General features: G+C 43.9%; 1 protein-coding gene across 2 annotated transcripts in view; it reads right to left on the bottom strand.

Annotated features, from left to right (window-relative positions):
- BIN3 (bridging integrator 3) overlaps positions 1-24,486 on the bottom strand; it is a 47,549-nt gene extending 23,063 nt beyond the window's left edge. The window contains exons 1-2 of one of the 2 annotated variants that reach the window (XM_017549718.2): positions 24,374-24,486; positions 1,179-1,227 (exon numbers count right to left, since the gene is read on the bottom strand). In XM_017549718.2, the coding sequence (XP_017405207.1) occupies positions 1,179-1,227; positions 24,374-24,381 (57 nt within the window). In that variant the 5' untranslated portion in view covers positions 24,382-24,486. The remainder of the gene's footprint in view (positions 1-1,178; positions 1,228-24,373) is intronic. The other variant, XM_017549719.2, reaches the window with a different exon arrangement.
- Positions 24,487-25,400: the final 914 nt, after the last annotated feature.

Below are 25,400 nucleotides of genomic sequence, written 5' to 3' on the forward strand. Positions count from 1 at the left end.
GCCTCCCAAAGTGTTGAGATTCCAGGCCTGAGCCACTGCACCCAGTCAGGGAGCTTTTAACTTGCGCCTGTTTCAAGTGACCTAACTTTGGATTTGCCGGAGATGGAGCCATTGGTCAGATGTGTGCCAAACTTCTCACCAGACCGAAGCAATCTCTTTCCTGTGCTTCTGAGAGCTACGCCAAGGAGGGGAAAAAGCTAGTAAGACAAGGAGAACTGTCAGGGGCTGCAATGACAGACGAGGATCTCTGCTGCCAGCACAGCGCTGGACTTTCTGTGGCTGTCACGTCACAGGGGCGCTACAGTTGTGGTCTCCCATGTTAAAACCAAGAGACCTATTCAGATTTGTGGGTCAGGGGGTTGAAAAGGCTATTCTGCACTGGGATTCCAAAACACGGGGAGGGCTTCACAGCCCGGGGAAGCATAAAGCAAAGGAAAGAGTATTGGCCAGAGGCTCAAACCTGAGCTCTAACTCCAGCTTTGCCAGTGTGGGGTTTTTATAACTTGAGAAAGTCACTGCAACCTTCCACGGGCCTCATTTTCCTCATCAGGAAAAATCAGGAGGTTGGACTAGTTGATCTCTATGAGCTTCCAGCTCTAACTTCCTAAGAATCTATGATTCTCTTCCTTTCCCATTCTGGAGATAAAATAGGGATGAAAAACTGGGGGGAGGTGAGAGGGGTGTTAACGGGTGGAAGGATCAATCTTCCCCTCCTGCTGAGTGACTCACGGCCAAGAATGCATTTGGAGGTTGGGAGAAACAGGCCGAGGGCACTGGGAAAAGCTTCTTGGTCTTTTCTGCAACTGAGTAACTGCCTGGGCAGTACCCTTGGTGGGGGGAGCTGTTTCAGGAATGCTCTTAGGAAAAATGTAGACCACAAGCCAGTCCCTAGAGGTGGACTGTTCTGAAGCAGTACCTTTCTCTACCTTTTGGTAATCCACCTCTTCCACCGCCCAAGGGCGGTGAAGAGCCCAGGCTAACCTTACTGGGGGAAATGTCCCGGGACAGCAGGCCCCTCTAAGCCCCAGTCTATGTGAGGTTGTGGATCCGCCTAAGTGAGAAGAGGCCCAGGTTGCTGTCTTCCCAGCCCCAAGATGTGTTGATTCAAAGCTTTGGTTCTATGCAAAGGCCATGTGATACAGAACTGAATCTCACAGCAAAACAATCGGGTTACTCACTGTTTTGGGCACAATCTGTTTCTTGGGCTGCCCAATCTTAAAAGGAATCCTGTAAGAGAAAGAGACAAAGGGGGATATTGTGAGAAGTGGGGAAGGATGCAGCTGAAAATATCGGTACAGTACAGGCCACCCGCGCCCAGGAGGGCGAGGAAGCGTGGCCATGGCCTGCTACTTGGTACTTGGACCATGTGCCCTGGTGGGCGTGCAACCGTCAGCATCTGGGCTTGGTTCTGAGAAAGAGAGGTCCAACCATCTACAGTGTCAGATGCAGGTTGTTCTGCCTCAGAACATCTTTCCTACTGATAGTCTGTCATTTAAAGACAATGAAAAGGTGAGGGCAAGGAGTTTGAGGCCGCAGTGGGCTATAATTGTACCACTGTACTCTAGCCTAAGTGATATAGCAAGACCCTATCTCAAAAACCAACCAACGGGTGTGGTGGTTTGTGCCTGTAATCCTGGCACTTTGGGAGGTCGAGACATCAAGACCATCCTGGCCTACATGGTGAAACCCTGTCTCTACTAAAAATACAAAATTAGCTGGGTGTGGTGATACACACCTACAACCCCAGCTACGCAGGGGAATCGCTTGAACCTGGGAGGTGGGGGTTGCAGTGAGCCAAAATCGAGCCACAGTACTCAGAGTCTGCTGACAGAGCAAGACTCTGTCTCAAAAAACAAAACAAAAACCAACCAACCAACAAACAACAATAAAACCTAGGGGTGGGGAGGGGAGGGGAGGGGAGGGGAGGGGAGGAGGCTGCCCTTCGGCAGGTAACCACTGCACTGGGACTTCATTTCCTACTCCATAAAATGAGTGGATTAACTAGGTCATTTAGAAGCTTCCTTGAGGCACTGAGCATTCTATGATTCTCCGATTCCAGGAAGAAAAGCGGCCAGGCTAGAAAGTGCATCCCAATGGCTATGGAAAGGGTAGGCTCGATCTCAGGTAGTGAGTTGAGAATCCTTGGGATCAGCTCCGGCAGAGGGCTCTCAGCCAGCCATGCTCATCACTCTCCTTTTGGCTCTTCCATTCAAACCTCACGTTTCCACAACACACCAGACCCGGCCATCAGGCCCAGGTCCCACCCTTCCCTCCACACCCCCTTCTCCCTGAGCCTGCTTTCCTTTGGCCCAAACTGACCAACACACTGTTGCTAAACCCAACGGTATAATTAACCACCGATAATGACCCCAGACAGCAATCCAGTAAAGGGGATGGGCCAGCCTGAGTCACAGTGGTTTAAATTTAATTTCTGGAGGACATCCTGTTTATTGTTAACCCAGCCCCATAATTTGAGTGTTAACCCTTTGGGGGCTGGCTGATTCGCATGGCTTCTGTAAATAAATAATTTCTGGCTACATAATAACCAGGGAGGAAAGGTAAGGTCTGGAACTGAAAAGGAAAAGAAAAAATGAAATTGTTGTTTTCCTTTCTCAGACCTAAAGAAGAAAAGTTCATGGGGAGATGTGTTCTGTCCCCACAGCCTGGTTACTTTTCCCATTCTTACTGATTAGAGCTGACGGACGTGATAGTTTTTGGACAGTGAGCAATTGCCCTCAAGGACCATTCTGGAGACAGTGCAAATGAGGTCCCGGTGGCAGTGCAAAAGACAGCCCGTATTCTGTGGGAAGTACACTGCAGTGGAAAGTGCTCTAGACCAGATATCAGAAAACCTGGCCTCTGCCTCCGACTCATTTTGTGATTTCAACAAATTGCAATCTCTCTGAAGCCCAGTTTCTTAAACTGCAAAACAATGGAGTTGGAATCCCTTCAGCTCATCTAAAACTGGAATTCTAAACTGCATCTCCACTCCAAGAATATGGGGAGTAGGATGAGAATGCTAAAGAAGTCTCAGAGTGGTCTTCAAAATGATTCTTGGAGTTTAGTACTGCAGACAAGGGACCAAGAAGTCAGAAACATAGATTCCATTATTTGCGGTGCTACAGCCTCCCTCTAAACCTTAATTTAGTAGCACAGTATTTTTAGAACTGTAAGTTACCATAGAAATTTTTTCCCCAGTTCAACCCTCTCCTTTTGTAGATGAGGAAGCAGATCCGGAGAGGTTTAGTGACAAGCCCAGGGTCACTCTGCTGGGTCGCCAGAGAACCAGAAGAAGCAACCAGGGCCCCTGGTGTCCAGCCCAGTTTTCTCTCTGCTACCCACAGCTCAATACTCTTTTCACATGAATATGTTATAAATTATGTGATCAAAACACCTAGTCTTGAAGTCCTACGGAATTCAAAGGGGCTCACTGTTCTTTAGGGTCTAGAAATGAACGGGGAGGACGTTCGTGCTGAACTGGGTGCTCTGGCACAATGACAGTTTATGTACACCATGCAGATGGAACGGGTGTCTACTAAATTTTCACCACAGATAAAATCACAGAGAATTATTATACTGTTCTGATTATTTTTCAACTCACCTGCTCAAAAGCCCTATTAGAACACTTAAAAAAAAAATCCTTCATTTAAAAAGTTTTAAAGAAAAATTGTGAACAAAGTGTGTAGTTCCCATGCGGCCCACCCTGTTTCCCCTTTTATTAACACCTGATATTAGTGCGGTGCACTGGTCACAATCAATGAACCAACAGTGATAGAGTCAAGACTATCCTTTCTTCAGATGTCCTCGGTTTTCCCCATGGTCCTCTCTCAGTTCCAGCTTCCCACCCAGGTCACTACATCACCTTCAGTCGCTACGTGCCCTGAGGCTCTGCTTGGCTGTGACAGTGTCTCAATCACTCCCTGCTTTTGAGGACTATTCCAGTTTTAAGAAGTGCTGGTCAGGCATGCTGTAGAATGCCAACTTGGATCTGTCTGATGCTTTTCTTCTGACTAGACTGGAGTTATGGCTGTTGGGATAGAAGATCACAGAGCAGAAGAGCCATTCTCCCCAAGTCACACCCAGGGTCCACGATGTCAACATGCCTTACCCTGATGATGTGAGACTCTTGATCACCAGCTTCCTACTATAAAGTTACTCTCCCTTCCCGTTTTCCCTACTGCACTCCTTGGGAGGAAGCCATCACACAGAGCCCCATTTCTTATTTATTCAACCATTCAGTATCAGTATGGACTCATATTTATCTTATATTTTGGGTTATAATCCAATACATTATTTTGATGCTCAAACTGTTACAGCTTTGGCCACTGGCAGCTTTTTCAGTTGGCCCCGTGTCCCTCTGACATATCCACAACAACATATGTATGTATGTACATGTGCGTGTTATTTCCTTACTTTCTGGCACTACAACATGTACCAAGTGCATCTTATGTATTTCCTGTTCCAGCCCTCGAATCAGTGGAAGAACTTACATTAGTAATCAGTGTATCTCTGTAATATGGTCTCAACCTTACCTTTAATTCCTTTCCTATTCACTCAGTACAACTGCCATGATTCAGCCAAGTGGCTGTTCATTAATCCCCCAAATCTAGACTCTTTATGGTTTCCTGTCCCAAACCGGGACATTTTGGAGTACATGTCATCCGGACAATTTGGACTGCCCAGGGCAACTGGAACAAATGGCTACCCCCCAACAAGGAATGCTGTCTCTGCTCCCAGGAAAACTTCTCACCGTCTTTTAAATGTCTATGACTTACTGAGCATTTAAAAAATTCTACCCTTTACAGTTAATTACAGTTTATTCCCTTAAAAAGTATTCTCTATAACTCAATCAAGACAGTTGCAGGTGGGCAAAAAAAGAAAAGAAAAAAGTATTCTCATGAGAAACAGTAACTTGAAAACAATTATTAAAGAAAAATATGCTCACTGCAGAAACCTTGAGAAATAAAAGGGGACTGAGTGACTTGGGGTGGGGGGGATGAGGGAGGAAAAGATGAGGTGGGGAGAAAACCCAGCCATAATTTCGTATCTAAAAGATGGCCAAGGTTAATGTTTTAGTGTTGTTATTTGTATTTTTAAAATTTACAGAAAGAAAAACTGAAGCAAATATGCCAAATGTTGGTAGTGGCTAATTTTGGGTGGTGAGAATATGATTACTGTTTTCTTCTTTGCACTTTCCATATTTTTTTTTTTTTCCAAATACACCAAAAAAAAAAAAAAAGTTGTTTTTTTCTTGACTACAAAAATAGCACCTGATCAGTGTTAAAAACTTGGAAGACATAGAAAAACACAAAGGACAACACACACATACACCCCCAAAGGAAAAAACTGACAGTAATACCGATTCAGTGTGTATACGTGTGTGTGCATGTGTATGTGTAAATATTTGTGTAACTTTTAAATTGAAAAAGTAAAAGAAATATATATCAAGAATGGTTTTATATGAGAATGTATCATTTTCACTCTCCTCATTTTTAGGAGCTACAGAAGTAAAATGAGTGGGTCAGGTGTGTAATGAAAATGTACCACTTGTTTTATTTCTATAACCTCATCACTTAACTGCTGGTCATTTCAACTGTTTCAAAATTTTTCTATTATTAACAAAAGTTCTAACAGCTAAATCTTGGTGCACACCAAGGATTAGTCATACAGGATCAATTCTGTATACAGTGTTCAAGGCTTTGATACATTTTGCCAAACTGCCCTCCAGACAGATTTAAACAGTTAACATTTTTGAAAAGATTGAAACAGTTTACGTTTTGCTAACCACCCTTTGGTTTGTGTATCAGGGTTTTTTTCCTGGATTAGTGTCTGCCTTCCACTTTTCTACACGTTTGTGTTTCATGTACAGAAGCTTTTGATTAGTACAAAATCAATTCTACTAAATGTCTTTTCTTTTGTGGTTTTTTTCTTTTGATATCAAACAGGATGACCTGCTTCTTCTACTCCATCAACTTGCAACTATTTACCTATATTTACTTTATTACTTGCATGGCTTCCTTTTGTTAAACTAAACTCTATTAGTATCAAAGTTATAGTGTGCATTGTCTAATAAGGCAACAAGATTTCTTACATAAAACGTTCCCAGGACTCCCTAATCTCATTTGCCAGAACCAACCACTTTCAACTCAACTGAATTTCTGGTATTTACCTTTCCACGTCTAAAGATAAATGCTTATATTGCTACCTGTAGATTGTTAGGTTTTTAGGCACTAAAACTCTATGTTAGCTATTGAATTTTTACTCTGGAAGATGAGGGTTTAATTAAACAAAATATTGCTGGGTGTCCATCTCTCCCTCACGAAGCCACACTTGCAGCTCTTCTTCTCAATACAGTTACATCATAACTTGGCTGGCTCACTATTTAGTCAACTACTAGGAGGATATTATGATTTTTCTTCCCTCCTGCCCTTGATAACCAGCAGATTGTTCCGCCTCAGTCAAAGCTTTAGAAGACTGCAGTTCCAGCCGATGTACTGAGTCACAAACTCATGAAAGTTTCCAAGTCAAAGCCCCAGCTACACCACTCCCAAATTCCTGACCAACAGAAACTATTTATTGTTATTTTCAGCCACTAAGTTGTGGGAGAATGTGTCATGCAGCAGTAAAACATAATTAATAACATATATACTTTTTTACTTTCCCTAAAATTGATAACTGTCACTTTTCTTTCATTTGCTTAATTGCCTACATACTTATCCCCAATTCAATCTGTGGTCTAACTCTAATTTTGATACATTCATCATATCGGTTGTTCTCTCCCTTGCATCTTCTGGAACAGTCTGCTCTGTAGCTGCTGCCTCACTCCAACCTGGACTGGCTGCCTGCTCGCTGGCTGTGCGGCTCTCAACCCAGCTCTCCCTTCACCAACTTTTCTGGGATTCCTTTGACTTATCTCTCATGATTTTTCCCCTGGTCCTTCTCTTTCTTGGTTTACCCCTTATTTTAGTGGAAACAAAGCATGTGGGAGATCATTTTTGAGACTTTGCATATCCTCAAAACTTTTTCTTCTGCCTGCACGCCAGTTTGACTGGGTATAGAATTAAAGGCTGGACACAATTTCTGCCAGAATTTCAAAGGTGTTGCTTCACTGTCTTCTAACTTCCCAATACTGCTGCTGTGGGGAAGTCAGAAGCCACTCTGATTCTTATTCTTTATATATGACCTGTTTATTTTTTTAAGCAACCTTATAGGAATCTATGCTTGTCCTGGTGTTGCATAATTTCACAACAATGTAGGTCTATTTTCATCCACTGTGCTGGGTACTCATAGGACTGTTTCAATTTGCCAATTTATAATCTTCAGTTCTGGGATTAAACAATTTTGATTTCTTCTGTTTTCTGTTTCTTACTTCTGAAACTGTTACAATCTCGATGTTGGCCCTCCTTGGCTGATTCTCTAATTTCCGTTTCTCAAATTTTATCTTCTAATGCTTCTAACAAGTTTTTTTTTCCCCTTTTTCATTTTTGCTATCAGATTTTTAATTTCCAAGAGCCATTTTAAATTTTCAGGATGTCCTTTTAAAATGGTATCCTGTTTTTACTTCACGGATGCCTCATCTCTCTGAGGATCTTAACAACAGCTTTAATTAAAAAGCTGCTTCTTCCCTTTATAGTCTAAGTTTTCCTCCAAGTTGCTTTTTTCCCCCATTTGTCTTTATTTTTCACACTAAGTGCTTTCCTTGGATTTGTGGTAATTCTTGGTTGCCTACTCTCATACATGACTGGGAAACAAAAAGAGCTGACAAGCTAAGCACACGAACCATGTTGATCTACTAGGAAGGGCAATCTACAATCTGGCTGAACAGTTTTGTGGGGAACTCCCTGATGTCACTGTCTTTCTATTCTTTTCTCTTGGGCGGGTAAAATTCTTTAAGGAAGATTCTTCCAATCTCCTACCATTCTGGGAACTTGGCAGTGGAAGAGCTTGTATGTGTGTGTTGGGTGTGCACAAGTGTGCCTATGTGGTGGGGAAGGGAAGGAGTGTGCCGTGGCACTCTGAGCGTGCGGATTCACTTCATCCTCCTGACTTCACTAGGGCAGTCCCACCCTCAGCTGTGCTTGCTGCCCTCTCAGAGGTGGGTTTGAAGTTTTTGCAATTTTGTATGCCCCATTTAAAAAATATAAAATTACAAATACGTATACAAATAGGCATGAAAATGAATATTCAGGCAGAGAAAAGAGCACAACAAATTCCAAGTTTTAAAAGCTAGCAAATGACACAAACGTCAGAAAATAATCGAGTATTTTTGTTAATCATCTGCCTAACACACCTCTATCTTGTCTCCCTACACTTTGGGCTGCTTAGTGTTTGGTTGCCTCTTCGTGTAACACAGAATTGGTAGCATCATTTTCTTAGAATAAAAAATGTAATTCCATCTTTCCTCTGGTATGATTGTTTGAAATTTGTTTTCTACTAGAAATTTGTTTTAGATGGTTTAGAAAGCCTTTTTTCAGCTTACTGGTAATATATAAATTTTAGGATTGTTGTAAAATTTAGAAAAATCTCATGTTTCCTCTGCAGATAAACTAAGATGTCAGGGCACATTTCAAGATTTCTTGTACAGTGACTAATCTTACATGTTCTTTGAAGTAATAACAGTGACCAGTTCATCACTAATGTCTTTGTAGGAGGGCATATCTTGAGTTTTGTTTTCATTATGTCTTTCATGTTAAATCCATCAGAAATTTAAATGTTTTATCAATGTGTTCCTCTGATTTCCTCCTCCTCTTCGTTAACTGAGTTATCAAACCATCATCACCCCTATTTAAAATGGATCTCTTTCTTTTAATGCATTACTCACTTTTGGTACAATTTGAAAAAGTTTTGTTATGCTTTGCTTGATTTCAGAATGATTTCTATTGGTTTAAGCACTCACCTTATCATTTCTGTGTTTCATTATTTTTAAATCCAATTTTCCCCTTAGTTTTTAAGTAAATTTAAAATTGACCAAAAAAGGTAACCTTCACAGATTTCCTACTCAGGAGTTTGTAATTTCTTCTTGTTTTATTAACATTTTCCAAAGATGTATTTACAAAGTACAGTTAAAACAGTATACTTCTAATTCACCCTCCCCTAGTTCCATCCCCCAAAAAAGCCTAGGCTACCCCAAGACTGCCTGACATGAGTGGTAGGACAAAGAAGAAAATGCAGGAATGAAGACGGAGGTTTTCCTGACTCAATGCAATACAAATACTTTATGTGTCAGTTTACCAAAACATAGGGATGCCTAGGGTCCCTTTCAGGGTCTTGGAAAGGTCCATTTAAGTCAGGGGTGCTGAGGCTTAACTTTTATAAGTTTCACACCTTAAATCCACCTTTGTGTCCCCTGGTACAAACTCTTTGGAGGTGGGGGTTGGGGTGGAGGGCTCTTCATTCTTCTGCTAGGATGGGGTGGGGACAGTCTCCCAGAGTTAGGGAGGCGATGTTAGGGTTCTAAGGCATTCATAAAGAGTTTGCAACCAATCACCCTGTTATCTTAGCCCTTGGTCTCACCCAACTTCTAGAGGTACTTAGTACCAACTCCCAAATCTTTGAGAATTCTGGGATGTAAGGTGGGATGGCTCTCGGTTTTCTCAAATGTCAGTTTGGGATTTGACTTCCTTGGAACTAAGTCAGTTACCTCATGTAACTGAACTCTAATTCCCAAATTTTGTTGTTGATGTCTCTTCTGGTCTCCCTGAACTATGGATTTATGTCTTAAAAAAATTGCTTTACTGTGCTTTTTGTAGGATTTGTGACAGAGATAAATTAGATGTATGTATTCAATCTGTCGTCTTTACTCAGAATCTGGTTTATTTTTAAATAACATACCATAACATTCACCCTTTTAAAGTGTACAATTTGGGGTTTTTAGTATATTCCCAGAAGTGTGCAAAAATCACTGCTATCTAGTTTTAGAACATTTTCATCACACCAAAAAGAAACCCCACACCTATTAGCAAACAACTCCCCTCTCCCAGCCCTGGCAACCATTACTCTGCTTTGTCTCCACGGATTTGCCTTTTCTGGACATTGCACAGAAGTAGAATTATATTTGTACGTGGCCTTTTGTGTCGGCCTCCTTCACTTAGCAAAATGTTTTTGAAGGTCATCCATGTCGTAGCATATATCGGTACTTCATTTTTTAAATTTTTTTAATCACTGGATACTAGTCCACTGTATGGATTTACATTTTGTTTATCCATTTATCATTTGATGGACAATTGGGCTGTTTCCCCTTTTTGGGTATTAATGAATGTTGTGACAGACATTATGTTTAAGATTTTGTGTGGCTATGTTTTTACTTCTCTTGGGCATATACCTAGAAGCAAAACTGCTGGGTTATATGGTCATTCTATGTTTAACCTTTGAGGATGTGCCAGACTGTTTTCCAAGATAATTATATCATTTTACATTCCCATCAGTGGTATATATGAGGGTTCCAACTTCTCCACATCCTTGTCGACACTTATTAATGTCTTTTTCATTTTAGCTATCCTAGTAGATATGAGGTAGTATTTCTGATTTGCATTTCTCTAATGACTAATGATGTTGAACATCTTTTCATGTGTTCATTTGTATATCTCTGGAGAAGCATCTTTTCAAATTGCTTGCCCATTCTAAAACTGTTTTATTATTGTTGTTGAGTTGTAGGAGTTCTTTGTATATTCTGGGTATTACCCCATAATCAGAAATATTTTCTCTCATCCAATGAGCTGGGTTTCCACTTTCTTAATAGTGTCCTTTGAAGCAAAAAGTTTTAAATTTTGATGAAGTCCAATTTATCTGTTTTTTCTTTTGCTGTTCATGCTTTTGGTGTCATACCTAAGAAGCCTTTGACAAATCCAAGGTCACGAAGATTTACTCCTGTCTTTTCTTCTAGAAGTTTTATAGTTTAGCTCTTACATTTAGGTCTGATCCATTTTGAGTTAATTTTTAAATATGGTGTGAGGTAGGGGTCCGACTTTATTCTTCGGCATGTGGCTATCCATTTGTCCCAGCACTGTTTGTCGAAAAGATTATTTCTTTTCCACTGAACTGTTCTGGCATCCTTGTTAAAAATCAACTGTCCAAATATGTAAGGGTTTATTTCTGGACTCTGAATTCTATTCCATCATCCACATGTCTATCTTTATGACAGTACCACACGATCTTAATTACTGTAGCTTTGTAGTTATTAAGACTGGGGAGTATTAGCTCTCAGGCTTTGTTCTTTGTCAAGAACGTTTTGACTGTTCTGTGTCCCTTGCCTTTCCATGTGAATTTTAGTGATTTTTTAAATATTTAAATCATGGCTGCATTTACAGTTTGAGTGTAGACTCCTTAGATGTTTTAACAGTTTTAAAAGCATTCTGTCTTTGAAAAATTATTTTATAAGCATTAAATGCATCTATTATTCCATAATACAGAGTAATCTACTCTTTTGACAATAACACAGATTTATTTAGATGTATAAAAGTTCCTACAACTTGGCAAAGCAAATCCCTTATTAAATTTTTTTCAGGTAATTTCTTGGCTGTTTTAATTATCTGAGATAAATTTCATCAGCTGTATGCTCTCACCCCCACCCATGCCTAAAAACCATTCATAAGAGTATTACCAGAAATGCAATATATTTATAGATTAACTTTTGAAGATCCTATTTTTGGTTTGCTCATTCAGAGCCATAATTCTTTTCATTCATTCTAGCCTTATTATTATTTTTCTTGGTCTGGAGTTTTTTTCATAACCATCGTCTATATTTATTTTGTTAAATATTAAGATCCCAAAGTAACACCTACATGCGAAGTTTTAGCTCTACACGTCTCAGGTGCATTCCATGGAATTTTTTATTTTTGGTTATGTTGTAAATGGGATTCTCTTTTTCACATTATCTTCCTGGCACATTTATTCTGAAACCAGTCACCATATCTACATACTTAATTTATAGCCCAAGAAATTCAAATGACTAATAAGGCTTTCCATGTAGACCGTCAGAGTATGAAAATACGATAAAATTTATCATTTCTTTCCCAATATTTTTACCTATTTCTTGCCTTATGTTATTGCATTAGCTTGAAGTTACAAAAAAATGTTTCCAACTTTGGTAAGAATGCTTTACATCTGATCCCTCACTATCAAATATGAAGGCAGCTATTCTTGACTTCACCCAGGAAGGTTCCTAATAGTAAGAAAATATCTTTCTGTTCCTCCTTCAGTAAAACTTACAAAGACTAGATTTTTGAATTCCACCAATGCCTTTCACCATGCATTTAGATGATCAGTTTGCTCTCCTATGACCTATTATTGTGTTGAACTGTGTAAACATATTTCCTAATATTGAGCCATCCTTTCATTACTTAAGTAAACTCTGCTTGGTAAAGGGTACAGGCTAATTAACTTTCATGTGTGAATGTCTTGCTTTCTGATTATGACACATAGCACCTCAAGGGCAATGACTGAATGTCATGCTTCTTGGTAACCCTTCTAAGTACTGTACTAGGCACAGTGCTATTTTCAACTTTTCACTGAATGAGGAAATATTTATTAAGGGGCACCTTTGTTCCAAGTACTGTGCTAGGTTCTAGGGGTATCAAGATGAATGAGACGGATTCCTTCTATGATCTCATGCAGCTTATAGTCTAGTTTTGTGCACACAGTAAGCACTGGATGATTAATTAAACGAATGACTTAAGCGCACTGCTCAAGGGCCCTGCAAAATACCATGCTCTGATTTAAGGTTCCTGAAGAAAACCACTCTTAGATAATGCTATATAAAGAACAAAGAAAGGGAATATCATGGTCTCTGGGCTCCCAATCCTTAGGTAACTAAAAAACAAAACAAAACAAAACAGAGGACTAAAAAGAATATCTACCAGAGCTGGGGTCCAGCAGCAGTACATTCAGTGGAAACCAAAAAAATGGAGCGGGCCCTTGGCCTTGAAAGCAAAGCCTGACCAAGTTATTGGAGTATGATGGGTCAAGGGAAAACAAAGAGCCTGTGAGGATATATGAAAGGAGAAGAGGCTCCTGGGTTTCTACCGAGGCTGCCAAATGGCAGATGTGAGCCCGCTCTGTCAGAGAAATGGGCAGAAAACTGGGCAGGTGCCCTGATGGATCAGATTCTCCCTGCGCTGAAATGGAGCATTCCTGCAGGAAGTGGTGAAAGGTGGCAAGGAAGGGAGAGTGGGAAGGGCAACACAACTGCACTTCAGCAGGCTCTTGTGCCTCTTCTTCCCTTGAGTCCCCATTTCATCCCTGTGGCTCTTCCCCTGCAGGCACAGGGGACTTCCTTAGGAGAAGCAGCTGCTTTGGAGGGCATGGGGCAAGAGTGACAGTATCACAGGCTGAGAGCAGTGGTCTCGGCACTTCCAGGACACACCAGCCCGAGGTTGGCAATGCTCCAGGGCAGGAGGCCCACTAGGCTTCGGGACTCTCCTCCCTCCTCCTCACACTTGCCTCAGTGTTCCCCTTGGAATCAGGGACGTAAGCAGAGGCCCAGAGTAAAGACAGGGCTGCTCCCCAGGGCATCTCTGAGTTCTCGAAGAAATTAAGAGAGTTCTGAGCTCTCTGCCTGTGGAGTAGAAGTCCTAGCTTGGTTCTGCTTCCCATTCCACAAATATGAGCACCAGAGGGCAGGAGAAGAGATATTTTAGTCTCAGCAACAAAATGGAGAAAACATTTCTCAGCCCTCCCCTTCTCCAATCCCCAATTGCCCCACCTCAAAAAAAAAAAAAAAAAAAAAAAAGTTCTGTGTGTACGGAGGGCAAAGAGGGGAAAAGATTCTATTTTCTTTCATAATAAAGAAAAAGTCAACAGGATGTTCTCCAAAGCTACAAATATACTTTTTCAAACAGTAAATATCTCTATTAGTAGCATGATGCCAGTTGGCTAATTCTGTCTGTCTCAGTAGAACCTTTCCAAAAAAGCCCCTGCTCTTGTGTAATGTCTATTTACAAAAACAGCTCTTTTGCATTTTCAATTTGCTAGGTTTCTCCATCTTTTGTTTCCTCATCCCCTCTGCAGAGGCAGAGATAAAAGGCAGGCCCAGATGGCAGCTGGGTGGGGATCCCCTGGTCACTCCAGCAGAGCTCATGTCCCTGCCTTCTTTGGAGAGCCCTACTTTGATGACAAAGGGTGGAAAGAGGCTGAACCCTAAACCTGCTTCCTGGGTCTTCGCTTGGCCTCCAGAATCCTACTGAACATCAATGAGCCTAGCCCTGGCTTGGGGGTGGAAAGAACCCTGAAACGATTCAGTCTGTCCCACCCTATATCTTTCTGCTATCTCTAGCTAGACGAGAGACCCACAGTTCTGGGGGCAAGGGAGGTGAGAATGGAGGGAGGGCTGAGCAAAGAGTAGGCGGTGGTGGTTGATAGTGGCTGAAATCCTGGCTCCCCGGGGAGTGGTCTGGGCCTGAGTCACTGTCTCGGCAAGAGCAGGAAGGTGGGCGAGAGGCAGCAGCTCCAGCAGGCTGGAAGGACAAGCCCCTCCCCCAGGCCTTCTGTTATTCTATCCTTGGGTTGCTGCCTGGTCTGGCCTGAGGCCCCACAAGGCCACCACCACCTTAATGGTGGGAGATAAACAACAGAGGGCCAGAGCTGGGACAGGGCTTATCAAGAGCCATCTAGGTCCGGCAGAACAGCTGCTGGTTGGATGCCACCCTCTCTGTCTGAAGGGCCAGCTGGCCAAAATGCGAAAGGCCAAGGAAAGTTCAGCCTGAGCAAGGCTGGGAGAGACCCCAGTAGAGGGGGACATGAAATGAGCTGGAAATCAGCCCTTTCCAGTGCCTATGACCACAGCCTCCAGCCCCACCTCAGTCCTTTCTCCAAGTTAGCTTGATCGAACCAGAACACACAGAATTTGACCTCGACCTGCCATCAGTCCGAGGAGGTATGCGTGTGTTTAAAAATAAAAGGTATGACTGTGACTTGGCGGATTTGTGACTTGGACCAGAACAATCCTCCAGCTCAGCTGTGATCCCTCCTTCCCCACCGCTCCCCAGGCTGACCTCTGAAAAGTAAAGACAGAATGAGGCACACAATATTAAGTCACCCAAGAGCTGGGCGATCATCTCATCAAAGTGACCATTTATTAAGCATCTACTGTTGCCAGACTGCACAGGCGCTGCTGATACATCAGTTTATTTGAAGTGTCCACTCCGGCACTTCACAGGACAGTGCACTAGATCGGGGCCTGGAGCCAGACAGCTGGGGTTCAAATCCTGGCTCTGCCTGTTACCAGCTGTGAGATTCTGGACAAGTGACCTCACCTCCCTGTGTCTCCATCTCTTTGTCTATAAAATAGGATAATAATCGACTCATCATCTAGGGTCGCTGTGAAGGTTAAACGAGTTTAATGCTTAAAACAGATGTTGACATACAGTAAGCAGTCTGCTTTTTGCTGAGAAGGTGGTGGTGGCATTTTGGTGACGACAACCAACCAGGTCCAGAAGGGGCGACTTACAAGAAGTTACAGAGATAAGTATCCTCACCCCCAACCAAGAATGGTTAGGAAACCTGAAATTACGTTTTTGTTTTGGGGGCAAGCACCTGTACTATACTGTGATGCACTACCACCAGGCCCAAGTGATAAGTCTGCCTAACTTTGGGTGGCAACTTACCCCTATATAGTGAAAGGATTTTTGTCAAAAGTGTGGGGGCTGGTGGAGCACCTAAGAGAGGAAGACAGGCAACTCAAAGAGGCAGCTTGAATTTTTTTTCTTTGCAGCCCCTTAAGAAGATCCTAATATCTGACAGACAAGTAATCACTTCTTCTCATTCTAATCTGTAAGATAAGAAGGGGTAGAAAATGGGTTTGCACTTGGAGGTGAAAGGCTTGTCCTGCAGACGCTACAAGCAGAGGGAACTGCCACTGGCCTCATCTCCACTCGATGGGCTGGCAGTGGCTTAGACTCTGAGAGCACCAGACTGGCTGTTTAGTTTCTGAGGTATCATCTTTAATCTCGCTTTGGTTCTGTCTCTTACCAACTAGCAACTATAAAGAGCTCTCACACTACCTTTTTCCTCTTCTCTGCTGAAAGTTTGGCCCCTAGAAAGCAAGAGGTAGAAGGAAGACGGCTGGATGGAAAATGACCTGTAGGCCCCTCCCTAGATCATCCCCACCTGGAAAGCAGAGGGAGGGGAGAGGCAAACATTCTCTTGCTACGGAAAGCGAGGTCTGCCCCAGCAATGATTTAAAAATTAAAAAAATATGAAATATTGTAAATACACAAAGAATACAGAGAATATATAATAAATACTCATGTATCCACCACCTGGCTTTGTCAAATTCTAACAAAGTTATGCTTGCTTTAGATATTATTCTTTAAACAATACAACAGTACAGATACTGTTGAGGCGCCCTAAGTATCACACCCTGAGATTACAGGCTTATACCACCACCCCTGGCTAATTTTTAATTTTTTTTTTGGAGAGACGGTCTCACTATGCTGCCCAGGTTAGTCTCTTAACTCCTGGACTCAACTGATCCTCCTGCCTTGGCCTCCCATGATGCCGGGATTATAGGTGTGAGCCACCTCACCTGGCCTCTGAGATTCCATTTCCTTCTCTTTCCTTGTTATCCTAGAGTAACCACTATTCTGATTTTAGTATTTATTATTCCCATACTTGTTGTATATTAAGTCCATATGCAAAATACAGTATTGCCTTATAGGTCTAATGCTTACATAAACAGTACAATGTTGAATGTACCTTTTTTTTTTTTTTTTTTTTTTTTTTTTGAGGAGGAGTCTCACTCTATTACCCAGGCTGGAGTGCAGTGGCACAATCTCAGGTCACTGCAACCTCCACCTTCCGGGATCAAGTGATTCTGCCTCAGCCTCCCTAGTAGCTGGGATTACAGGTGTGCGCCTCTGCGCCTGACCAATTTTTGTATTTTTAGTAGAGATGGGGTTTCACCATGCTGGCCAGGCTGGTCTTGAACTCCTGACCTCTAGTGATCCACCTGCCCAGCCTCCCAACGTGTAGGGATTATAGGCATGAGCCATCACGCCCAGCCTACAACTTTGAATGACGTATCATTCTTATTTATTTGAATGCATCATTCTGAAGCTAGCTTTTTCCATTCTGCAATACATTCCTGAGATATGCCCACAATGGTACATACAGCTCTATTTTACCCATTTTAACTACTACATGTTATTTCTTTTTTCTTTTTGAGGCAAAGTCTCACTTTGTCACCCGGGATGGAGTGCAGTAGCGCAATCTTGGCTCACTGCAATCTCCACCTCCCCAGTTCAAAGACTGTCCTGCCTGAGGTTCCGAGTAGCTGGGATTACAGGTGTCCACCACCATGCCTGGCTAAATTTTACATGTTTAGTAGGGATAGGGTTTCACTATGTTGGTTAGGCTGGTCTTGAACTCCTGACCTCAAGTGATTTGCCTGCCTTGGCCTCCCAAAGGGCATGGGCTGCTGCACCTGGCCCATATTTCATCATGTAAAGACATCACGATTTATTTCCCCATTCTCCAGAGGCTGGGCAGCTGCACATGATGATGCAGCTTATACTCCCGCATGTGTCCCCTGCTGTATGGAGGTATGGGAGTTTCTCTGGGGTCAGGGACAGCTACTGTTCCAACTGCAAAATCTCTAATTTATACCCCCTTCTGCAGTGTATGTAAGTTCTTACTGTTCTTCACCCTCAGATACTTGCATTGTGAGGCTTCAAAATTTCTGCTGGTCTGATGGCTGAGAAATGGCATCTCATTGTTGGTATAATCTGTTTTTCTTGATTACTAATAAGACCAAACATCGCTCTATGAGCTTTTGTTCACTTGGGTTTTCTTTTCTAGAAAGTGATCAACAGTTTTCAAATCTATGGAATGAGTTCTTATAAAGAACTCAGCCAGTGTTCTTTACTGCTGCCCCTTCTATATTTCTTATTAACCCAGTGAAACAACCACATATACAAGCAACCCTGTCTTCAGTTGCTGGAGTCAAAGGTGTGAGCTTATAGTCTGGATACTCGTAATGATATTCTTTAATAGGTGGTTTTCAAACTGAGGTCTTTGCAGAACACCTATCACTCAAAGATCATTTAACCTGCTACACAGTATTCCATTGTACACATAAATCAAAATCACTCATGAAATTAAAAAATCGTATGTACTCACCTTGGGAAGGAAAAAAGAAAAAAAAAAGTCAATAGAGGTGGGTCATTCTTTAAGAAAAAACAAACAAGGCTGGCTGCGGTAGCTCATGCTTGTAATCCCAGCACTTTGGGAGGTCAAGGCGGGCAGATCACTTGAGTCCAGAAGTTTGAGACCAGCCTGGCCAACACAGTGAAAACCAGTCTCTACTAAAATACACAAAAATCAGCCAGGAGTGGCGGTGCATGCCTGTAATTTAAGTTACGTGGGAGGCTGAGGCATGAGTATCCCTTCAACCCAGGAAGCAGAGGTTCCAGTGAGCTGAGATAGTGTGATTGCACTCCAGCCTGGGCAACAGGGGGAGACCCTGTCTCAAAAAAAACAAAACAAAACAACAACAAAAAAAACACAAACAGGAACAGAATAGAAAATATCAGAGTGCACTGTGCATATACTGTGTGAAACTTATTTCAAGTGTTAAGTGTGTGTGTGTGTGTGTGTGTGAGTTGTGTTATCAAAGGTATTTTTAACTGTGAGTTGTGGTCAAAAAATTTTGGAAACTACTCTGGGTGTGGTGGCTAACACCTATTGTCCCAGCCATTCAGGAGGCTGAGGCAGGAGGATCGCTTGGGCCCAGGAATTTGAGACTGTGGTGAGCTGTAATTGTACCACTGCACTCCAGCCTGGGCAACAGAGCAAGAGTGAGACCCTGTTTAAAAAAAAAAAAGGCAACGACTGTCCAAGTTAGCGTCCCTGGCTTCATTCTTTCTGAGTTATCCTGCAGACCATTGCCAAAATAATCTGACTAAATCATTGCTTTGGCCTTGCCACTTCCCTGCTCAAAAGCCTTCAATTTTCAAAAGCCTAGGCTCAATTTCAAGTCCTCAGCATGGCACTGAAAGCACTATATAACGTGGCCCTGAGGTGGAGTGCCAATTCTCCCTAACGCAGCCTCTACCCAAACCACTATTTACCACCTCCAAGCTGGCCTCCTGACAGTCCGCACTAACACTCTTGACGCACTCTTTAACTCCACACACCGTTTTCATGCCATGCTTCTAACCTGGATCCTTCTCGCACCCCACTGAAACAGCACATACTTGCTAAGTCAAGGTTCAGTTAAAATTGCATCTCTTGCTTCAAGTCTTTCTTGATGATGCCACACTGACATTTAGTGATCGGCTGTCCTTTTGAATCCCTAGCACTTTCTGTACACTGGCTGAAGACAGAGACCGACTCATGCAAATCTTTTAAATGTCCCTCAACATTTAGCACAGACCTTTGCACGTTATAAATGTTTAACAAGCATTAAATCAACAAATATTTGTTGAGCACCATGTATGTGCATCACACTATACTGGACCCTAGTTGATGGGTAGCCACCAAAATAATGGGTTTGGGAAAACCACTCTAACAGGTTAACAGCCAACTCTAAAGACTACTCCCAGAGATTTCCTTAAAGAGTGTAATACGTATAACACCTGACTAGTAGCTGTGGGAATCAAGACACTTGACTCTCCCTGCTCCAAAACCTGGAAGACATCCTTCGTCTCTCATTAAATACCGGAAATAGGAGCAAGCTCACACACAGAATCTCAGACTCTTTATGGGGCTCCTGTCTTCAAGGCATTACCATGTTCTGCAGTGAGGAGGAAAAGCTTGGTGTGTCCAAAGTCACAGAGGACATGAGTGGTAAGGCTGTCCCAGGCAGGGGCCCCATAGGTGGAAGCAGCTGAGCCTGTTACAGAACACCTAGAGGTATGCAGGGCACAAGGACTTCCTCTATCTCTTGTGTGTGAAGACTGACAACTCCCTGTGATTCACTATCAACCTGCTAGTGTCAACACACCCTAGCAACATGAAACTCCTTCATGATCCAATCAGCTTGGGAATGGTCCCCACTCTTCCAATATTCCTGATCACAGGGACAGAATACTCAGGAGATACAGCTTTTAGTTCCAGTTCTGTCAGGTACTGGCTGAGTGAATTCTAATAAGTGGCCGGGGGGATAATGAGACTGAACTGCTTGCGCAGACGTGAGCACAAAGACAAAGGATGGGAAAGCCCTCTGAAAAATTAGAAGCAATCTACACATGTGAGAGAGCAATGGTAATCATAGGGAGAAAGGCTTCACCGAGAAAAAAACTGAATAATGGCTGTTTGACCCAGAAGTTTACCCTTTTTTCTTCTTTCTTTACATTCCATTCATTTCCTTTAACAATTATCTGTTAGACATCCACTATGTGCATGATACCCACTATGCTTACACAAAGATGAAGAAACTGTTATGTAGCTCCTGTCCTCATGGGGTCGACATGGGAGAGAGGTGCATCTCTGTGATACCTAGAAGCATGCAGAAGTGCTACAGGAGAAGCATTATGGAAGTACAGAAGAAACCACCAAAGCAGTTTGAAGTGGATAAGAGAGGAGTGGGGAGGAGAAATCTGAGGCAGCCTGACCTGGAAGCCACTAGTGTCAATTAACAATAGCACTTTCAGAGGCTCTTCACTTTAGGAAGTGGTTTGTAGGTTCTGCACGTTTTTATCTTAAAATTTTTCCTGAGCTCAGGCAAGTCAGGAAATGGGGGGGAAAGCCCCATTCATATATTTAATAAACATTTCCTGACTGCCAGGAACAGTGCCAGGGATTGCGATGACCACAAGACAGTCCCCATATTCAAGAACTCACAGACAAGTAAACTGACCCACCGAGCAGATGACGATGAAGGTCGGAAGAGAAGGTCAGAGGACGGGCACCCACTGCAGCACGGCAGGGTGTGGGGGGCCATTCAGGGAACACCCTCAGAGGACGTGAGGCGTGGCCTGGCTCTTGAAGGATGAGTGGATGCTGGGCTGGTGGAATGGGTGAGAGTGAAGGGGAAGCACTTCAGGCAGAAGGGACAGCTATCCAGAGGCACAGGGGCATGAGAGAGCAGGAGAAGTCTGGAGGATGGCATACACAGAGTAAAGAGGGACAGCCAGGCCCAGAAGGCCTCAGGAGCCCTGGTCCAGAGTTGGGCCTCTAGCCTGAGGATGACAGCAAGGGTATAAAGGGTAGGAACAGAAATGAAACAAAAAGGATCAAGCATAAGGAACGCTAAAGTGTGAAGGGCAAATAGAAGACCCCGGAAGGGTCAGAAAAATTTCTCTCCACTCATTTTACAGCAGGTTCAGGTGGCAAAGTGTCAGCGGGAATAGCCACTCCATGCTACAGATGGAGAAACCAAGACAGAGAACGGCTGAATGCTTGACCAGGCCGCACTGAGTGACTGAGCCAGAACCCGAACGCAGCACCCTAACTCCTACTCACACTTATCTGCTCTGTGTCTAATTTCCTTCTTTCTCATCAAACTACTGGACACCTAGTTACAGCGAGATTTTTTCCAGTACTCCCTTTTTCTCAACGTGTAAGCCTAAAATCATCAAGGTGCATGGTTAACCGGGAGGCTACAATTCCTGGAGCCAGCTAAACTAGATTAAGGTCACTGTTCTTAATTCTACTTTATTCCCTCTTCATACCATAATAAAGCCACCTGAGTATACACTGGAAGACGGGGAAGAGAGAGAGAAAGGGAGAGACAAAGAGGGAGGGAGGGGCTGAATGGGGGGAGGAGAGAAAGTTGGGGGGACAAATGTGAAGGAGAGGTGGTGGCGGGGTGGCAGGAGAGAGGGAGAGAAAGGGGGAGCAAGAGAGCTGGAGAGAGAGAAGCATTTGGCTTGGGGCCAAGAAGTGAATCTGTGATCTGAGATTTGACTATCAAATGCCTTTTTCCTAGTAGGACAGACCACTGGGTCACCTTACTGAAAGGCAGATGGTTGTATGAGCAGTGGCTGAGTGGATGGGTAGATAGTGCAAGAAGGAAGCAGATACCCACTAAACAAATGGGGTGGGCGGGGTGCCTGCACAGAGGAAGCAGAGAACAAAGGCCTCTCACTCTTCATGTAAAGTCCACAGTGTGCAAAGGGCATCAATATTGGACATTTCTCACTGTGACATTTTGAAAGCTCAGCCTAGCCCAGAACAATGGTTACCCTCTGGAGACCATGGGCCATGTGCCCCTGGGCCTTATTTAATGATGGCTTGGCACAGCCCATGTACTTGGTGAACCTGACCTTGGGCATCAGCCTCCCATGATGGCTCTACGTCACTCTGGTCTCTTCCCCTAATGAGAATTCCAGTTTCACATGAATGGATGGATTCATTCCGGGGGCAGGAAAACCAGTGAGGGAGTGAATCAGAAGGACCCAGCCTCAGTCTCCTTGCCAGCCATTGAGCTAGGAACTGAGTGTGATTGTGTGCCCAGGCGCCGGTGCTGTTCCCCTCTTTGAGAGAGAGGGTCAGGGTCCACGCAAGAGATGACGTAGAAGCCCTTTAAGAAGGAAGAGAAAGGAATCTCAGATTTTAAGGACAAAGCCACCCTTCTGGCTGACTCTCAGTCCAAGGAGGTACGAAGATGTGCACGTCCTGGTCAATTAATGCTACTAGATGAAAATCTCGGCTCTTGTTAGACAGTTAGTTGTCCATTTCAATTCTCTCCAACCTGACAGGTTAACCTTTAAGGAAAGGGCTACTAGTTTTCCAGAAGAGCAGCTTTCTGTGAGACAGCTGGAAACAATCTGCTTCAGATCACCCAGAGAATCATTTACCTTTATTAGTTTCTGCTCTACTCCCATCGTGTGAGGATTGGTTCAGTAAATGCCAATTTAAGTGATATAAAGCATCTGTACTGCCTGCTTTTCACTTTGAAAAATAAGGCAAGAATACTCAAGATTCAAGACGCACCAGCTAAGAGGACATCTATATCCCAAAACTGGGGGACCCAGAATGACACTGAAAGGACATAATTCCTCTGGGAAAGGGAACTGAAGCACTGCCACTTTGCCCACAGTAACTAGGTTATACCAAGACAGGAAAGGTAGCTTTTTAAGGCTCCAGCCCCCTATTGGCCTCCTGGAGCAAATGGTGGAGGGAGAAGGAGCAGCTCCTGCTGGGGCTTATTAGGACATTGCTTCAGGCTTCCCTCCACGTGCTGGCAGTGATTGTCAGACATTTGTCCATCAAGCTTGGCCTAAGAAACAGGTGGGGGAGGGGACAGATAGTTCACGTGTTACTTGAGAGCTAGCCCTCACACTGACTGATACCAGCTGCTTGCAGTCTCCACTGATGGCCAAAAGTTAGACTGCAAAAGCCTTCCTGAAGGATGTTCTAATATCTTCATTTGTTATAACTAGTTATCATGCACTTTGCATAAACAAACACACTAGACTGTGAGGACAGAGTGGCAAATATGTTTCCTAAGCCCATGGGCTGATTTATCTTATACATCTCTGGGGGTCAATTTATTCACACATTATAGTTGAATGCCCTGAGGTCCAGGGTTGTGGCTATACAGGTCCTTGGGCCTGACGGTAAGGGAAGGTCCTTCATATGAGCATCCTGTAACAAAGCCCCAGTAAGGCAGGCAAGTCATAGTTTTTTCCTTTGAACATAAATAATCGAGAGCAACAAATGGGGATTGCCTTTTGGGCCAACGGAATGTTACAAAATAAATACACCATTATCAAGCGTCTACTATGAGCCAAGTATCACGTAGTTCTGCACCAACTGGAGTTGTGACTCGATTACTTGAAGACTCCCTGGCTCCTTTTGTCATTGCATGACAGTTCCCAGAAGTTTAATATGCCTACTTGGAGGGAAGGCAGGGGGTACTAGCCCTGGAATGATTAAAACCAGTCCAATCCCACAGTGGGAGGGTGGGTGCGGGGTGTAATTCTAGCCCCTTCCAAAAGACAGGCAAGTTTTCTTTGTGTTTTGAACGCTGTTAAGTCGTGCGAAGGATAGTTACCCGAAAGCGAGTGGGTTTTGGTCAGTGAACTGGGTCCAGGCTGCCACAGCGAGGGCCACAGCTCTGGCGGGATTGGCGCGGGGCAGAGATGCCCACAGGGAGAAAGACGACACTGACTGCACCTCAATGGGAGTTTCAAAAAGGAGGGAACAACGAAGTCCCTCACTTCAAGGAGCTAGGAGGACACAGGTCCCGCAAACAGGAGTCAGACGCTGAGTCCCAGGCTGAGAGGACCCTCCCACGGTCTTCCTGGGACTCCTGCTGAGACAGCGACTGGGGAAAGCACCGAGGGAACGACCTTAGGGCAGGGGCTGTCCGGCCTTGCTCTGGGGCAGAGGGGTCGCGCGGGACCGGCGGGCGCCGGGACACGGCACTGACACAGGGCCAGGGACCTTGCCAGTCCGCGGCTCCAGCAGCTCCCGCCGCTCCGGCTTCACTCACCAGCTCATGGTCCCGAACCTGGGCTGGCCGCCGGCGTCCTCAGCCACAACTCGTTCCTCGGGGATCACTTCCGGATTCAGCCAGTCTCCAGGAAGTGACGTAATCCAGCCCCTCCGCCCGGAAGAGGCTGTTGGGAGGGCGGAGCCCGGCGCGTTAACCCTGCCGCTGCCGCGTGCTGGCCGCGGAGTTTCTCTTGCTTGGCGACCCTCTCTGTCTCTGGCCTAGCACGTAGAGACTCAGGCTGCAACAGAGGAAGAGTGAGACCTCTGGGGGCGTTTTGTGCCTTCAACACTGACTCCTAAAGAGCTCTTCTCCTGACCACGTGGGGTCTTTAGCTGGCCTTTCCTCTCTGTCAAAGTGGTTTCTAATCCAGAGACAGTGGCAGCAGTTGTCTATGGGAGAAGAAGCCACTGGGGACAGAGAGAGTAGAAAACTGACATTCTCTGAATGCTCTTTCCTGTCTTTTACAGTTTGCACACCACACATGCATTACCTGTTACAAACAAACGGACGTTTCACTCCTTCAAGATGGCACAGTGCTCTGAATATCAATATATAGGTGCTTTTCAGGTTGGAATGTTCTGTAGATTTACTCAACACAAGAAGACGCAGAATATGGGTTGCTGCCTGCCTTTCAGCCCTTCCCTTTGGTCTCTTCTGTAGGACTCAAATGATGTAAATTGTCCCATTCTTTCTATTCCTTCATTTAACTAATATTAGTTGCACTCCTACAGTGTCAGGTACTGAGCCAATCTTAGGATACAACCATCCCAAAGAAGTATTTGCTCTGCCCTTGTTCCTTCCCAGAGTTACTTTTCCTGGAGGGAGAGACAGGCAGGCAATTACAATGATGCTATGTGATGGGATAGAATGAGATGTAGTGGCAGCCTGGAGGGAGACCTTGAAGCAGCACATGGGGTTTTAGGGAAGGCTTCCAGGAGGAGCCTGTGTAAGCCAAGCCCTGAAGGCAGAATCAGGGCTAGCCAGGTGAATCTGAGATGAGGGGTGAGGAGGGTCCAAGAAGAGG

The sequence above is a fragment of the Cebus imitator genome, unplaced genomic scaffold, assembly GCF_001604975.1.
Source record: "Cebus imitator isolate Cc_AM_T3 unplaced genomic scaffold, Cebus_imitator-1.0 Scaffold221, whole genome shotgun sequence".
Classification (NCBI taxonomy): Eukaryota; Metazoa; Chordata; class Mammalia; order Primates; family Cebidae; genus Cebus; species Cebus imitator.